Raw genomic sequence first — 18603 nt, forward strand, 5'->3', positions numbered from 1 at the left:
TCTGATGGATTACAGGAAGAAGGCATGTTTGAAAAGCTGAGCTGCATCATGGTTCGCATCTGACATGCATGTACTTCGTGAGGTAAAAGAAAAAGAGAGAAGAAGAGTCATTGCTTTTACCTGGAGGTAGTGAAGACCGCATAGATCACTGGGTTCTTTGGGTCTTTTGCACTCATTAAAAACACATCCTCTGAAAGGGCAGAGTATTGCAAAGTTCATTCCTCTTGGACATAGAATAGTTTTTTTATATAGTGTAGCTCTTTTGAGTGTAAAAATGAACACCCACTTACGGAGCTCATCGAAGTGTGTGTCAATGCCGTTGAGCCCTGGGACAGAACACGTCAGTTTAGCTTTTAGAAATGTAGTCCATTTGTTCACCAAACTCCTGTGTCCTCCCTCGTCATTCTGGATAACACACACATCATATACAGATACACATATAATGAATAGTATAATATAGTATAATGAAGGATTCATTGTTTTCCCATTCCCCAAAAAAGCAAAAACATGCTTCCTCCAAGCCAACCTTCACATCTTTTCAAACTGCTGCTCATGCTGCATCACAGGGCAGCGTAACACACTTGGAGGAACGTGTTGTCTGCCCTCTTCCACATACATGAGATTACAGACCCCCACAATTGGCTAGTGTTGCTGTGATTGACAGCAGAGAGATTATGCCATCCCTCCCAGCCAGACAGCACAGGAAAATTGTGCTTTTCATTCCCAGCCATGGATTGCTATGGCATCACTGGGATTCAGACTCACAATCTCCCGATGATATGGTGAACATTTTACTGTTGAGCCACATGGGAGCCACAAGTTCACAGATTTATCAAGAGGTTCTACTTGTGTCAAGGTGTGGAGGTATGTGTATTGTTACCTTACACAGTTGTGCTATTCTGGAGATGGTGGCTTTGCCTGTGTGTTCTCCGTCCATGGCGTTCTCTTTGAAGAACAGGAAGATTTTGTCGTCTTCTGGGTTATCGCTCTCAGGGATGAGGTGAATGCCAACAAACTTGGGATCTGGCAAACATATACCAAGAAATATTGGATATAATTCAAGATTTCTATTTTTTTCTCAACTCAACCAGTGTTTGAATCTTAAGAGATGCTTGGACCACAGCATGACAACGCATTTAAACTAAAATGTAATGTACTCTACATGACCATTGTCCATGATGGAACTCATGCACATGGACAAGCGGTGCTGTTTAACACACACAATCATTCAACTGATGTGGAATGAACAACTCACATGTATATAATCATATAATATGTGTTTATTTGGATGTGTATCAGTAAATGTATGAAAAAAGAGAATGTAGATCTACCCAGCCTTTCCAACATCAGTAGCATTAAATTCTTCTTCTTATTGTTATTTTAATGACAATTTCAGGAGGCACAAACTTCATCTTTGCAAATGTATTATTAACATATAACATAGAAACTTATTATAAATGTATTAAACCAGTGTAGAAATGGGAATCCTGAATGTACGGTCAAGAGTTTGTCTTTAAAAAAACAAACAAAAAATAGACAAAAATCTTCTTTGATGCAAACAGTCAATAGCTCCTTAATGCAGTGCATTACTTTTTTGAAGAGACCATGTGTCTGTTGATAAGGGCTTGATAGAATGGCCATTGGACTAATCCTGTGAACGGCACTAGCTCTTTTGTGTTGGAGAGACAGCATTCAGGGAGGCACAATGAAGGTGAGATCTGACGTATCCGTGGCAACAGATGACGGGGATTAAGGTGCGAAGAATACCTTCACAAAAGCATCTTTTCTCATGACAATATGGCAGTGTTTATGGCAGTGATGGTGACCCAGGGTCTGGGCGTTTGATGGCTGAAATAAGAACCGATAACAGGGCCAGATGAGAGGGGGATTAGCATCCTGGGAAAATACGATGCCGCCTCTTAAAGACGAAATTGACCTTTTGTGTCTTGTAAGTCCCTACTAATTCAGACGATCTGTCAGAGGAAACATTCAGCGGCAGTTAATCTCCTCCGCAGACATTCTCGCATAGACACACAACTCACCTACTTGCTTTTCTCCTCTCAATCATCAGCTGTCTTTTAAACACATGGTCTGCCTTACCGTTCAGCCATCTGGAATCATGCTGCTCTGTCCGGATCGGATGATGAGCTCCGAGGGTTCGGAAAATGGCAAAGTCTCGTCCCATGAAATCTGCCGAAGTTCCAGAATATAATTCCCCATCTATCAATTAGGAAAAAAAGAGTGTTGGGTATCAAGATATCCATTTAGAGCAAAGCCAATCTATCAATTATCAAGAATAACAAAAGCATTTTGCAGAAACCCACCAATTAGCAGAGAGGATGACAGCATCTTTGGGTCATAGGGGCTTTTCCCGCGGCCATTCTCAAAGTGGGATGTGTCCAGCCTGAAAATATTGTCCTGTGAAAGAGGATATAAACAGTTTTTTTTTAGGAGATATTTATTTAACATTTGCGGAAAGTGTCTCCAGTGTCAGTACTTTGTAATGGTTAGTAAGTTTTCAGCAACAGGAGAGTCTTCAGGACAGAGGAGTTTGTGGTTTTGACATAATAATACAACAAGCTGTTGTATTAAATGATAACAGGAACTTGTTTTGCGGATGTTCCACAGCATTAAATGGTTAAAAAGGGTGACATTTTGTGCGTTGATGAAATAGTTGTTGACAAATTGCTGTGGTGTAAGAGGAATAAAACACTTCAGGATGTGCTGCTATTTGAAAATAATCAACTTTGGGGTGGTAACAGTAACTTCACTTCGTGTCGGATCGCATCACACAACCTCATCGTTGATTATGTTTCTGTAACACCATGCCACATTGTGTTTTATTCCTTAATTATGATTTTTTTTTCCAATGGACAGAATAAACATCGATTAGTTGGGTTAAGACTTGATACATAGACATAAATTAATTTAGTCTAAAACTTATTTATTTCTTCTGTATATATTAAATCGATAAGGCTTTTTAATTCGTTAATGGTTCTAATCTGACAATGTATTTTGTATTAATACTAAAGTTCATGGTTTGTTAATACTAATTCTGTAAATAAATGTTAAGAGAACCTAAAGTACTGCCAAATGAAATTCATATACAAAATAAACCACAAGTTACTGCATATCCTCTATTTCTAGCAATCCAAAGATCCAGCTGTGTAGTACATTGACCATAATTTTAAATCTAGTATATTGAACAAAATGACTCCCACCCCTAAAAATCAGGCAGAAATACCAAATATCAGTATCAAAAATCAGTCAGAAGCACAGCTATTTCCCACTAGAGAAAGACTAGCTCACTCTCCACATATGAATCACCCTTTCTCAACAAATGTGCCTCTCTCCCCCTCTCTCATTTTGCACTTCTCTGCTGAAATCATTCACGAGGCGTCAGCGGAAGTGTTAGCCTGAGATTATATCCTCTGAATAATTAATTTCGCTATCCTTATAGAGACAGTGTGTGAATCTGTCTGGGAGATGTGTTACATGAGAGGCAGCAAGGATAAAATATCTTGTTAAAATAAAAAGTGATTAAATATCGCAGCTCTGCAGGTTACATGTGTTTGTGTATGTATGTGTGTGTATACCTCTGCTCTTTTGCCTATCTCCAGATAGGCACATATCGGGTGAAATGCTCCCGTGCCACACACATATAGGTGTGTTTGGTTGTAGGACTGCAGCACCCGCACAAAGTTGGAGCACTCTTTCTGAAAAAAGACATGCAACACAGATTATGAACTAACCTGCTTCTTCTGTACATGAATTAACATCATTTCACATTATAATTTCACATTATGTCACATGATTTTGCATTATGATTTGGATTGTTGTCTGTTTGCAGGACACACCTACAGTACATTTCGTATTATTTCTAGATATATTAATATAGGTGTACATTTTGCTTTCATCCATTCAAAGAAAAAAAAAAAAAAAAAAACAGAGAGGCATGCACACTTTTGCACTCAACTATTTAATATATATTATTCATCCTTGATGAGTGACTGATCTATTCGTACATTATGAGAACACATGTATGTTAATAAACACACTGTAATTTATACATAGAACAGAATTTTAAATGCATCCTAATCCTAATATTTTAGCTTGAAGTGTCATTAAAATGCCTGTGAATTCCCACAGAAGAACTGATTACAGTTCAACTCATTCTATCCATCTTAGTCTCTCAGCTCACTTGCATTAGTGTGTTTCTGGATTTGATGAGACTTAAATCGACAGCACATGTGAATAATCCCATTGCGGTATACACGAGTCGGAGAGGAAACCGATGTGTGCGTGTGATTGTTTAGTCCATGAACCGCTTCAAGGTTCATTTAATTAAGAGATACTTGAAGGATGGATTCCACAATAATAAACACACATTACATAGTGCAAACATCCATTTAACACAGGAAACACACAAACCAGATGATTATGCATGTAATGATGTGTGCTTAATACACATGTCCATACACAGTCACAGGCACAGAGGTATAAATTCTTTTGTGTGCATGCTCAAGGACAACCCCCCCCCCAACACACACATACACACACCCTTCTTGTTAAATAAAAGAGGACAACCCATCTGTATAAACAGTGATAATTCAGTCTGCTGTGGTGTGTGTTGTGTGGTGTGTGCTGTCTGCGGAGGGAGGTGACAGAAATTTAGTGATGTTGCCATCTGTCTCTTTTTATTTACTTCCACATCATCATCTCTTTCTCTGTATTATATACGAGATGAGAACAAGAACGGATACTGAAAGTAAAAGTAGGCGATATTGCCAAAATCATATCAGAAGCTGAAACATACACAACACACCAACAAAGCAATATGAAAAAGTGAAAAAAAAAATGTAAAATGTAAATTGGTGTAATCACAGAGTTCACTAGCACACTAACAATGATGTTAACAGAGTCTCTGGCAATTATAAAGTTACCCACTCACCAACTGTATACGCACACACACACACACACACACACAAACATACACACTGGCTGTTTTATGATGCCCCCAAAAAAGACAACAACAATAACAGTACACTTTTACAATACAGTAGTACTGCAAAAGTTTGCACACCCTTCCTTCAAAATGATGGATCCAAAAAGACATTTAATTTGAGACAGATTTCACACATCTTCTTTCATTTCATTTTCACAAGTACAAAATTACACATGTTTAAAAAAAGACTTTGTCAGGTCTCCTGCTGTTGGATTTTTTCTGAAGCTCTAAAACAGCCTGTGTAGTTATGTGTGTATGCATGTATGCTTGTATGTATGTACACATGTATGTATGTATGTATGCATATATGCTTGTATGTGTGTGTGTATGTATATATGTATGCTTGTATTGTCTGCTTTTTGGTCATGTCTTTGCATCCATGTTTAATCCATTACTTAACGACAGTTTTCACTGTTAGTAACCCTCCCTAAACACTTTCCCTATCTATGAAACAACAATTTTATTTTCTGTTTCAGGTCTTGTGAAGGCTGTTTTCCTGATTCCCACTGGTGCTTAACTTCACAGCTACTGCAAAATTCTTGAGATTTTGAGCCTGTTTAAACTTTTCATGTCTTAAAAAAGGAAATGTGTGGACTGTTTTAAATCAAGTGATAATTTAAAGGAGCACATTTACACATTGACTAGAATATATCAACAGGAACGCAAATGTTTGAGCTTGTTAGTAAAGGCAACTTGTAACTGCTAATTTTTAACAAGGAAATCACCATTTAATAAACACTGAAATCTGTTTCGTGTAGAGGTACATTTTTTAATTTTTGCAAATTTTTGTACTCAAATGTAATTACACAGCATGATTATTTTTCTTATCAGTGGAAGGCACATGCAGCTGATCAGTGTTGTTGAATTACTCACTTCAGTATGCTTATGATGGATCATGATCACGTAAGGAATAAAACATTCACTTCTAACTTATGTTGCACTTTTAAGGCTTTCATGTGACTCACCCTTGTATAGAAAGCATAACATATTAGAATGAATGCATTAATATAAACCTGTGATTTGAATTACAGCTGGCATTACTGTCAAAGCTGTTGTTATAGAAAATTAATTAACACCAATCAGATTTGAGAATTCAACCTGCGCTATAAATCATTATATTGTCCACCTTTGAGACACAGGAAGTGAATATTCAAAGTTTCAAGAAAGAGAGATTATTAGAAGTACCACAACACTTACCAGTGTTTTTTTTTTGTAGCTCTTAGAATAAATTGTCTAAATGCACCCTAAAGGGTACCATTTGTATAAACCCAGACAAACCACAGACCATCAGACATTTATGAGTGCTACGTAACCATGACTTTAATATCTCTGCCAACTGCATTAAACCAGACTAGGTATTCGCAATGCTCATTAGTGTGCCTTTTGCAATATCTACAGTCAGAGACGGAGTATAATTAGCTCTAAACCTCCTAATTTTGCTTCATCAATTTGGCAAATACAACAAAGCATCATAAAAGCCTGTATATTTTTAGCTCTGTTTCACTAAACAATATAAATGTGTGTATACATTCCTAACAAGTTCATTCTCGACACATTACAAAACAGGACTTCTCTCAGTGTTGACTGACGTGTTTGAAATTTCCCATAGCTGTTATTGTGTGAAAGGCTCGTCCCATGTGCGCTGTGCCAGACAGCACTCGGGGGTGGGACACAGGCTCAGCGAGCTGTTCTGCTGGAGCTCCCTGCTGCTCTCTAAACACACAAAACCTCCAACACACATTGAGAACCACCTAGTAGGTCTTTTAACTAATTACTGTATAATTACAAATACACAATACGCCCGCTATTTTAATGTGGGGAAACATGGCATTGAAGAGAAGAGCCTTTAACAAGCATGCTCTGATGTATGATACAAAATAAAATTATTATACCATAGCAGTGTTGAATTCTCAAATCTGATTGGTCAGAAGGTGTTGATTAATTTTCTATAACAGCAGCTATGTCAGTTAATCACAGGCCCTCATTCTATTTCATTTCTATAGTCATTTAAAACTTATAGAAGTTATCCACAATTGCAAAACCAGTAAGGATCAGGATTGTTCAAGGGAACATTTATGAGACTACTGCAACATAGAGTTATCACACTGAGCTGTGTTTGCTAGATTAGCTTTTACTCACTAGTTTGATCAGAATTGAAATAAGTGCAATAAGCAGGGGGTAAACAACACCAGCCTTGTGATCGATAAGGGTAAAGCTTTCACTCTTAGAAAAAGGGTCCTTCAGTGTGTTCCTTGTATAGTTATGGGTTCTAAGTGTCCTAAAATGGTTCTATTTGGAACAGTCTAACAGTCTCTCTTATAGGGTTCTAAATAGAAACAAAAAAAAGGTTCCTGCAGAAAGACAACATTTTTTTTTAACTTGCTCTCAATATCAAGCAACTGTTTTTTTAAAAATACCAGCAATACATACCATCATATAATAGCTACAAACTCCAGTGGTTGAAGGCAAACACGTGCTTCCTCCGAGACATGTGAAGCCACACTGCAACCACAGAGCAGCATAACACACTCACACATTAAATGAATTAGAAAACAATCTGAGAATGATCCACCCTGATAAGAACAGAGTGTTGAAGATTTTTGTCACTAGAGATGTCACAGTGTGGGGTAGAGTGGAATTAACTATCCAGTCACCCTCAGTTGAGAGCAACTTCAACGGGAACTCCTAGACTAAAAAGTAGACGGGAAATCAGAATCAGAAACTGCATTTGTACAGGGAGTAGACATTCTTGGAACTGCCCTTCTTGGTATTTTTAACTCTCACAAGTGTAGAGTCTTGAACGGTAAGAAGGACAGATGGACCGGCCACCTCTAGCCATGAGCCAGAAAGGAGAATCGAGAGACTCCTAACTATAGAAAAGGAAATAGCATAGTAATGTGCTAATCAAACATTCTCACTTACTCAGAACATACTTCTTTCCAGAACAGTTTCACTGCATGCATTAGCCTTAATGTGGCCTGGCTGGAATTTAGGGCTACAGTGTGTGTTTACTGTATGCATATTTGAGGAAAGCATGTAAGAACATTTTCTCATTAGGTGCATGATTAACTTGTGAATGTGCATGTGTGTGTGTGTGGAGCAGGTGGTATGTGTTATCTCTGATGATTATGCCCCCCTGGTGCCCCTCATTTCACCCGAAAGAACTCATGCGTGAAATTGGCATTAGATACTACACACTACACATGAACACACACACACACACATATACACAAATGGATACACACACAAACAGAAAGCAATAGAACGCTCCATTTGCTGGTTGAGTAAATAAACTGTCTGTGATCAAGGCTAGGCCCCAAGAGTTCTGGCTCGGCTGCCAAGCACGGCACTCTGGGTAAATAAACGTCCAGGAAGAACGACCGTGCAGACACACACAGCAAAGACAGCGAGAGTTCCCATTACCATGCACTCTTTCGTGTGTAATACACAAGACACAGCATAGCATACACACCACACACGCAGACTTACACATACAATAAATACAATGTTAATGCACAGTGATGTCATTGTTGTAAATCACAGGCTCCATACACGTCTGCCTGCGGTTTCAGTTTGTATACACCAAACAGCATACTGAACGTGGAGTTACTTACTCCGAGGTCTTTTCCTGCCCACTTGCACTCGTCTCGTTTTGAAGGTGTGGCCGGCCAGGCGATCTGCAAGACAGAGTGTGTTAATGTGTGAACGCTTAACACAAAGAACTGCAAATGACTGAATACTACATGATGCAGGCTGTAAAATAATTAAAGATTAGTATCTGCCATCCTTCTGCTTCCACCATCTGTGGCAAATAAACGAAAGATCCAGTGGGACCTACCACTGAACAAATCTCAGGAGCCCAAATAATAAACACACACACACACACACACACACACACACAATAGTGCAGGTAAAGCATAATTATTAAGCAAATTTACAATCTAATCTATAGTCAATCTAATGTTGACTATAATCCTTATGGATATGTACAGAAAAAAACAACATCCTCCAGTCGACTATACTATTACATATTTTCTAACATAAATGAAAATACTGACATTATAGAATTTTCTGAATCACTGAAGATATTGGATGACAGCATATTTGATTCAGAAAATTTACACTTTTTAATAGCCATTATATATGAATAACACTTTAAGAATCATTCATTTTCACAGCTTATGCACAGCAGATTTAAAGCCCCTATTTTAGCTCACACAAAATCACTTAATTGCTGTGTGGATCTGGGAAAATAAATAATGTGATAATTAAATACACAGTGAAATACAATGTGCTCTTTACAAATCTCATTGCAAAAAAAATGCAATGTAATTGAAAATGTGTCTTTATAGCAAAAAGCATTTGTCTTTATAGGTCTGTGTGAAAACTAGTATTCTTAAAGGAATACTCCAAGCTTTTTTTTTTTTATTCTAAAGTCTGTGTGCAGCACCTGTAGTGTAGGTATGATTACAACGGACAAGAATTTTTACATGCTTCCCTGCAATGAGAGTAGAACAGAAAACCTCTTGACTGGAAACTCACTAATAATGGAAGTCTAAGGGCAGGTTTTTGTTTCCTTGCATCTCCCAAAAACATGATAGTAGGTGAACTGGCTATTCTAAATTGGCCCTAGATGTGGATGTGGATCCATCATGATGCTGACCAGGATAAAGCTCACAGAAGATAAACGAATGATTTATAATTTTTCCTTTCAGAGATGGGACTGCTTTTTCAGAGGGAAGAATTTGTTCTTATACATATAACCCAATGTACTCTATGTAGCTAGTGAAACTAGCCTCAGTTTCCTTCTGGTAGTATACAACAGAAACAGATACAACAAAAGCATAACACTTAGATTTCTACTGCTACTGCCGTGCTCTATATATTCATCAGTACAGAGAAAGGCCAGAATGTGTCTTGTCCATGGTGATCACCTGTAAACTACAGACTAAGTTAAAAACAAAAACACAGAAGTATTCCCTTATCCCTCTTTAGGTCAACTAGTGGATTAGTGATGCAGATTAACAGCCTCTTAAGACTCAGAGAGAACGAATATGAGACAGAAATAATACGAGAATGATAAATTAAGAGAACCGAAAGAGATAGAAAGGAGGGAGGAAGATAGAGAAAGATAACTTTATTGGAATGTAGATCTTACTGAGTACTGATGGGCAAATGCTGAACAGAGGAGAGGCTGAAGAAAAACATGGAACTGATAAGCAAAAGAAAAAAAAAGAGCTGGACTACTGTGGTAACCCTCGGTTTAAACTCATGGCATGAATATCCTCTATATCACTACCTGCTCTTTTCTTTTGAACTCACCTGGATTCTGCATCAGGATCAATGTATATTTGTGTAAAAGTTTAGTCAACATTACACTATCTTCACAAAGTGAACGTTTCCCATACCCATATTCCCAAGACTTGTTTGGTGTCTGACGTTTGCTTCTTTAGCAAAAGAAGTATACGGAAAGCGTTGCACAACCCAAATCATCACACCCTCATCTTGAATGGAGTTGTGTTGCTCAGTATCTTAAACATACTTGATTACATGGTTTTTGTCAGTGCATGATCTAAAAGTGCTTCAAATAGATAAATAGTAGCAGCAGAAGTTGCCATCTTGAATTCTGAGCTCAATCAGCACATCATCTGGTCGGAGATTTGGCAAAAATTGTATATTAGAATTGATTTGCATGATAATATACCTTATACCGCAGTGCTGTTGAATTCCTGATTCTGATTGGTCAGAAGGTGTTGATTAGGTTTATATTAATGCACTCATTCTAATACATTATTGTTTCTATACAACTCATTCAGGGGGGACTTGTTTGACTCTCCATATAACCTAAGACTAATAATAAACATTACAAAAATGCGTTGTTATTGAACAAAGAAAAACATATCATTTATATGGTGAAGATTTCTCCAAGGAAACATATTTTTAACATCTATAAAATACGTTTTCAGTGTCAGCGCTTTGCAATGGTCAGTAAGTTTTCCGAAAGGGAAAATATTCAGGACAAAAGGTAATTTCACTAACTTCAAGAGAGAGAAGAAAGAGAGGCTGGTGAGGGAACGACCATTTATAGCTGCTATAATGTAAGTGATAACAGGAACTAACTTGTTTCACAGATGTTCCACAACATTAAATGTAACTAGAAATGGATAAAAAGTATGACATGTCATTCTTTAATTAATAAAATATAATAGTTGGCAAGTTGCTGTGATATAAGAGGAATAAATCACCTTGATTGTGAAGCTGATTAAGCCGAAGCATGTTATTCCTTATGTAATGCCATTTTGATCCGAATATTAATGTAATTTTTTGAAGTTTACTATTTTATGAAACTGTTTATGAGTGAACAAAGATTTAGATATCGAACTTGCACAATACTAAACTGATAGATTTAATCATCTCTTACTTTTTGGCAACAGAAACATTATCCTTGATTCTTTAGTGCAAACCTCCTGGACTTCAGACCCCAATCATGTCTGGGCTGATTGACTACATATGGCATAAAGTTCAAACTGTGTTAATTTCATTCCCCCCTTTAATCAGCTCCTATGAACTCTCCCTGCCCTGTTTTGGGTTTTACCAATGCCACTTATATGATTTGCTACAATGAAATGACAGGCTTGTATTTGAAATGCCATACTGCCCTCTACAAAGTGGTGTTTGGTGGTGTGGTACAAATCTTTGGCAATTATAACTGTAACCCAGTAAACACAAACGAGAGGTTGCATACACAGCTTTTGCATGACTGTGGAGGATGAACTTTTTTTTTTTCAAAAGTAATATATAATTAAGCATTCTTCACTGAGGCTTTGGATTACCAAATGCTCATTTGCTTGAATGCAATACAATCCATTGGAAATGAAACCAAAACACTCATTGCCAATACTATTATTTTAACAGTGGTAAGCCAAAGAGAAAAGTATTTGTGTGTGTGTGTGTGTGTGTGTGTGTGTGTGTGTGCGAGTGTGTAATTATTACCTGTTTGAGATCTCTGTTAATGTTGACGAGGTCTAAAGAGAAGATATGGTCCTCTGCTCCTACTAGTAACCTCCCTCGCTCCTCATCCATTAGAAATGTGTCGTAACCTGAACTGTTTGTTATTCCAGTGAAAGTCACTAAATTACTGGAGTCCAACATTTCTGAGACAGAGAGAAAGGAAGAGAGAGAAACAGAAAGACAAATGAGTCTATGGACAGTATTATTGGCTCCTTGATAAGAACACAAGATGGTGACTATGGTTCCATATCCACGTCTTATTTCTGCTGATTTTATCTGTGGAAACAATTTGAGAGAGATCCTGAGAGTATTTTTAATAAGTGATTTTTTAGGTCAGATTCTGAAATCTCAGACTATAGTTAGTTAGAGTTAGCCAGTGCGGAAAAACTGCAGGATTCTGAATGCGTCCATGCACGCCATTGGCTGAATCTCTTTATTTTAATCTTAAGACATAGATGGAGTATGGACTCGGACATACTTTGAACATACACTGTTGCACAATGATTTGTATGAAAACAATGTTGTCACTTCCTCACAGTGTCCTTGCTTAGCAAAACTGGAAGGTTCTTTAAATAAACAGTTTTAGTCTTATGAATGTCAGGTGTTAAATTGACTCATAAACTAAAATTGCATGAAAACATCATTAAAGTGATAAATATTAAAAGAGTTTGTTTAAATGTTTGTATGACACATTTATAGCTGATTTTGTATGTAAACTTAAATTTGTTTGTGTTTTCTACAACAATCAAGCATTTACCAAAGACCATTTATTTGTCTAACACATGCCCCAATTACATTATATACATATATATGAAAATATTATTATTATTTTCTCATATTATTTATATTTATATTTATATTTATATATATCATATGATTTCCTGATAATCTCACTGGTATAGTTCATATGTTAAAGAAAAAAAAAAATCAAATCAGGTCTCATGATGCATTATACAAAAGTGGGCTTGGTTTCTTTGATACTGGTGATATGACGTGCTATGAACGTTATTTATAATGCATCGTGTTAACAATTCATAATGTGTAATAAAGGTAGCTATAAAGTGTAATGCATTTTCATAAATGATTATAGCGATGTGTATAATGCATTATGAATGCATGAATATGAATATGCCATAGTTCATTAGAAATGTGTGAATGAAATAGATTTTTCTGCCTATAACATACTTTGACAACTTTACGAAATCATAGATATATTTCACTATAACAGTGTGGAAATCTTTTGTGTACTTTTATTTATAAGTGCGATTTTCTCAAACAGTGAATGTCAGGCTTTGATCAAGTTGTTGGAAAGCTGTGTTCATTCAACTTTGTGATCAGATACAATGAAGTTGCAGTGAAATCAGACTGAAAATGCCTTGGCTTGTAGTTGGGATACATGCACAAGAGAAACATTTCTCAGGTATGTAGTTCTCAGTACTACATATAGTAGAAAAAGTCTAAATTTCACCATGTGAAGGGTTGTCCCAAGCTGCAACACTAATATTACTGTCATAGCAAATGCTGCTCTACTTTTCACCTTTGGTTTGGTGCAGAGTTAGTGTTTATACCTTTTCTTACAACTTTATTCATAAATCCAACCACATCATTGGAATTTAATGAGAACAGGTTCATATAATGAAAGTACACTTGAATGAAACTGCTCTTACAGACAGTAAGGTTACTAAAGCGTAAAGACAAAGAAGACAGAGCAGAAAAGGTGGAGATAAAGTGCAGGAGAGGTAAATGAGGTGAAGTTAAGGAAAGCCAGGCTCTCTGTAATTATTGCCAGACTGTGAAAAATCCCCACTCAGTCCGTTCCCGGCACCTCTGCCTATTCCGCAGGAGAAGCGAACATTTCTGCAATGCTTGGACAGCGCTCAGCACAGACTGTCTATGAATCATAATGATCAGTGACACGTAGAGACTGCAGTGAGTCTCTAGAGCTCAGAGCGACGTGCTGCTGTAGTAGCCATCTGCATTTGATTCTGGACATCTGCGAGCTTGGAGAAAAGGAGAGAGAGGGAGAGAGTGATTGAGAGAGAATGAGAGAGAGAGAAAGTGAGAGCTCATCTATCACCGGCTAAGTAAATGCCCCCATAGGGACTACGGGACAATTGTGCGTACATCACAGAACAGAGGCTGGAATAAGGAGCAGCTTTTTGACTAGCCTGTGGATGTGGTAGTAGCCTTTAAACACGTAGTACAAGCATTACAGAAATGTCCCAAATGGATCTCGTGCAGTTAGAGAGCTGGAATGGATTTGTAAAGGCCCCAAATGATCCATCTCACAGGGAACAAACATTTGTTCAAATGTTCTTGTGTAAATAGAAACCATGATGATCTCCCAGATGAAACTCGACTGATGTCATACACAGGGATTAGAAATGTCACAGGGAGTAAAAATGAAACCAAATATTTTTCACTGAATGTAATCAAAAACATTAAAAATCACTCTAAATTGTTCCAGAGTGAAAAAGTGTTAACACTGGTTAATAACATTATTTTCTGTTCCAGTGTGATTTAAAGAAAAAGTATAGATTAACTTGTATTTCTGTCTAGAATTCAGCACTTCCTGCATGCCTGGCTACAGTATAGCTGGGTTTTAAAGATGAGGCAAGAGCAGAAAAATCTGTGTGGAAAGTATTTTTCCTACGATTCTGCAAGCAACAAATTACACTGCAAAGTAGAAGGATGCTCTGAAAATGTTAAAAATAAAGACACATTTGTGGTTAATTACAGTGTTTGGGTTTATTATACCCTAGGCTTCCTATTAGTAGGCTATCATATGTAAAGAATGTTATTAACTATTTCAGTCTAGTTTCCATCTAAAGAGGGGGGTATAAAATGCTGGAACAGGAAAGTAAAAATATTGTTTCTATTCAGAATGACCCAAAATGAAAAATAAATAATTTATTCTCTGGTCATACATGAATACAAATACAAATTATTCAAAGTAACAGATAAAAGGGGCAACTAACACTTTATAATATCATCCCATAATTCCTAGGTAACTATGCAGGAACTAAGCAGGAATTAATGAGTAGTTCTTCATTAACACTTTTGTTACTCCTATTAACTACTAAGAACTACTAGTTTATTACAAAGTAATTGTGTTTGGATGAGTTCACTATTAACTAAGCAGTAAATACTGAGTCTTACATTTCTCCTGCAGAAATACTAGCTAACTATGACTGTTTTATCATCACTACTGATGACATACATACTGATTACATCAGCATTAATTGTCAGTTGTTTCCTCAAGAAGTCTCAACTAAACACTGCCTTTTTGAGCTCCAAAATAAAGCCATGTTTCTACCATGTTTCTACCATGTTTCTACCATATATCACAAATTCAGTAATAAAGATCTTATTGGTAGAGCCCTCACTCCGCATGACACATGCAGACCAGATGCTCTGTAAAACTTTATTTAAATTAAATATTTTTTAATTAAAAGTTTTCATTTGTACATTTATTGTGCACATTTTCTTTGACATTATCAAATGATTGGTCTAAATTGTTATTAAAAGAAAATCTTCCAGAAAAATATCACAGGCATTATTAAGAAACGCCACTTAAAGGACCCCAGTTTGACTAGCAGCAGCACTTTTTCCAGAAAGGTCCAACAACAATAGCAACAACAACAAAAACCATCTGGTCTAGACCATGCCCAGTTCTGGTTCAAATCTGAATACAGACATTTTGTTCACTGGACAACAGAGCTGGTATCCAGAGAAGTCATTTGCTAAAACCTTTCTCGCACAGATTTAGAGAATGTATGCAAATGCAAATGCAAAAAAACAAGTATAGTTCTGTGCACAGAGATTTTTTTTAAATCTCTTTTTCTCTTTCTTTTATGACCTCAGTCATTTTCATTTCTATTCATTTACCCAAGACATGTACTGTATTTTGCTTCCTCTTTTTCTCATTCTCCTCCCCTCTTCCCCATCTGCCTCACACCTTTCACTCCTGTCATTCTGGCACAAGATCTGTCAGCTCAGTGAGTTTCTGCCTTCTCTAAGCTTAAAGAGTGTGAGAGTGTGACTGCTGCTTGAACTTCAGAAAGAAGGCATTCTGCCCTTAAAGGTCATCACAAGAGGTAGCCTGCAAATAGGTTGTGATTAAACACAGTCACACACACACACACACACACACACAAGTTCAGAATTTGGCCATGCTTATAGACCTCATCTTGGCCAACATCTTTATGGGTTTGATATGATTTTAAAGGAATTGTTCAGCCAAAAAGTAAACTAACACAATGTTCTCCTTACAGCAAAGTCGATCAGCCAAGAAATATCCAGTGTCTCACCGACTCATTAGCCAGACTTCTTGCTTTTACTGTAAAGTCTGGTACGTTTTGTTATCAAGTGCGGCCAATAACTGCCTACTTTCATGTTTACTCACCACTAACCACTTCAAGCAGACTCTTGTATAACTTTTACAGATGGCATGCCATGAACGTTTGTCAATAATTATATCTCGCTCCAAAAAAGGTCATTGTTTCACAGTGGTTACAAGAAACGCAAGTGTAGAAAGCCAATCAGTTAGTCTGAAGCTTGATTTGCAATAATGTTACCAAGAAGATTTTGGGTGAAAAAGACTTTTATCACGTTTCAGATACAGTGCAAAATTAAAGAAGCTGCTGTTTGAAACCAAGCTTGTCTTGGCTGATTGACTAGATTTGAAACCAAATAGAGTTTAAGTGCTGTGCTTAGCTGAGGAAATGCAAAACACTCAATCTCTCTCGCTTGCTTTCACACAAACACACCAAAACACATCTGCCAGAGACATTATTAGAATATTCGGTAAGCATTTGACAGGTTCTAAGACGGTTAGGCTATAATGTTAAAAAATAATGTTCATTTTAAAAACATCTGCTTTAATATTGGCTTGCTTCACTATGTTACTAGAATGTTGTGCACACAAAGTTCCTACTTCCCAAATGTTCTTTAAACCAGTGGTTCTCAAACTTTCTGGAGTCAGGAACTCCTTTAACTGTAAAATAAATAAATAAATAAATAAATAAATAAATAAATAAATCTATGGATCTCCTCAGTACAAATTTATTTTATGACCATAATCCAACTATTCTAATATTAGGCTCATTATTTAAATGTGATCTATAATATTTATTTGAAGCTATTTATTTATTATTAACCCATTTTGATTAAAAGTAATGACATTTAAGCTGACATTATTTACAGGCCTAGCTCAAGTAAGCAAATAACTATAAGAACTCAATCATAAGTATAAAAACTTTGTTGTGATTTCCACCACTGTAACAAAATTAAGACATCGCAGACCCCCTGTGTATGCTTTATGGATGCCTGGATCCATGAACCCCAGTTTGCTTTAAACGAAAAGTTCCTACAGCTGTAATATTCTGCTTAAATTGTTCAGTGGGATTCTTATATTCTTGGCTACATTTGAAAGCGCAAAACAGACAAGCGCTATTACACACAAGATTATTGTAGGACATTTTCAATCAGTCAAAGCAATCCATTTGCAGTTGTGTGTTCTGTGTGTTTTAGGGCTCCTCTGTGTCTGCGCAGTCTGCCACTGGCCATTCAGTGACAAGAGAGAAAGAGAGAGAGAGAGAGAGAGAAAGAGAAGGATGAAAAAAAGAATAAAAAGCAAAGCAGAACTTCAGATGGTTTTGGGCGCTACCTATTTATTTAAGTCAGAACAATAGTGCACTTCAAACCACGCATCAGCCCCTGACCCGCTTTTGGCCCCAGTCTCACTGCCAGACAGCTCACTCACATCCTCTCCAGTGCTTAGCAGACGAAGTGTGTGGTGCGGTTTTGTTTAGTGTTTGTTCAGTGCCAGAGTTCACTAAGCTTTTGGAAACTTGGACCTTTGCTTAACATGCTGGTTTGAATGTTGCTCTGAGACTCTAGTTTTGCTTCACTATGCTCACTATGCTTGGCTTAAACTCTCTTTTGCTTAAACCTCTCTTCGTATATATCATGCTGTGGCTGCAGGTTTGTGTCAGTAACCTCGGTAACGGAGCTGTGTGCCAGGCTATGAGGGCGTTTTGATTGACAGCTCAGGACAGGCGGTTGAGCGGAAGCAGACACCCGCAGAGTCATTTGACTCCCAACGACACCAATAGGAAACATAATCAGTGTAGCAGATAGCCCCCAAAAGACAGCGTGCATGAGTTGGAGTGATTTATGGCTTAGAATGATTACTCGAGGCAACAGTGCAATCAGTGAGGTGAAGCCTAGCATCTATTTACCTGGAGATAAATACAGTTGAGCACTGAAGTTTACATCCCCCATGGATTCTGGGTGAATTCCTTACAAAAAAGTCACATGAACTCCACATGTGCATAATAGCACACTTTCGATATCTTGTTGGTTTTTCTCATGCTATTTTGACACAATTCATTTTTCACATGATTTTCATTTATTTTTCATTTCACACATGATTTTTTAAAACAAATGATTCATAAATTTTTTATGTGATTTTTTCATGAAGTTTCATCAATTATTTGCATGATGTTCTTGAGTTGTACAATCTCAGGGCACAGCATGGGGAAATGCACATACACACACACACACACACACACATATATATATAT

At 37.1% G+C, this 18603-nt stretch overlaps 1 protein-coding gene across 3 annotated transcripts in view; it reads right to left on the reverse strand.

Annotated features, from left to right (window-relative positions):
- Positions 1 to 18603, reverse strand: part of sema3aa (sema domain, immunoglobulin domain (Ig), short basic domain, secreted, (semaphorin) 3Aa) — a 35212-nt gene that overhangs the window by 10040 nt on the left and 6569 nt on the right. For 2 of the 3 annotated variants that reach the window (XM_053241728.1, XM_053241729.1), the window contains 9 exons: positions 11999 to 12159; positions 8620 to 8682; positions 7436 to 7507; positions 3597 to 3716; positions 2325 to 2418; positions 2101 to 2220; positions 881 to 1023; positions 291 to 405; positions 121 to 190 (listed from right to left, as the gene is read on the reverse strand). In XM_053241728.1, the coding sequence (XP_053097703.1) occupies positions 121 to 190; positions 291 to 405; positions 881 to 1023; positions 2101 to 2220; positions 2325 to 2418; positions 3597 to 3716; positions 7436 to 7507; positions 8620 to 8682; positions 11999 to 12159 (958 nt within the window). The remainder of the gene's footprint in view (positions 1 to 120; positions 191 to 290; positions 406 to 880; positions 1024 to 2100; positions 2221 to 2324; positions 2419 to 3596; positions 3717 to 7435; positions 7508 to 8619; positions 8683 to 11998; positions 12160 to 18603) is intronic. The other variant, XM_026923102.3, reaches the window with a different exon arrangement.

This window comes from Pangasianodon hypophthalmus, chromosome 18, assembly GCF_027358585.1.
Source record: "Pangasianodon hypophthalmus isolate fPanHyp1 chromosome 18, fPanHyp1.pri, whole genome shotgun sequence".
Lineage (NCBI taxonomy): Eukaryota > Metazoa > Chordata > Actinopteri > Siluriformes > Pangasiidae > Pangasianodon > Pangasianodon hypophthalmus.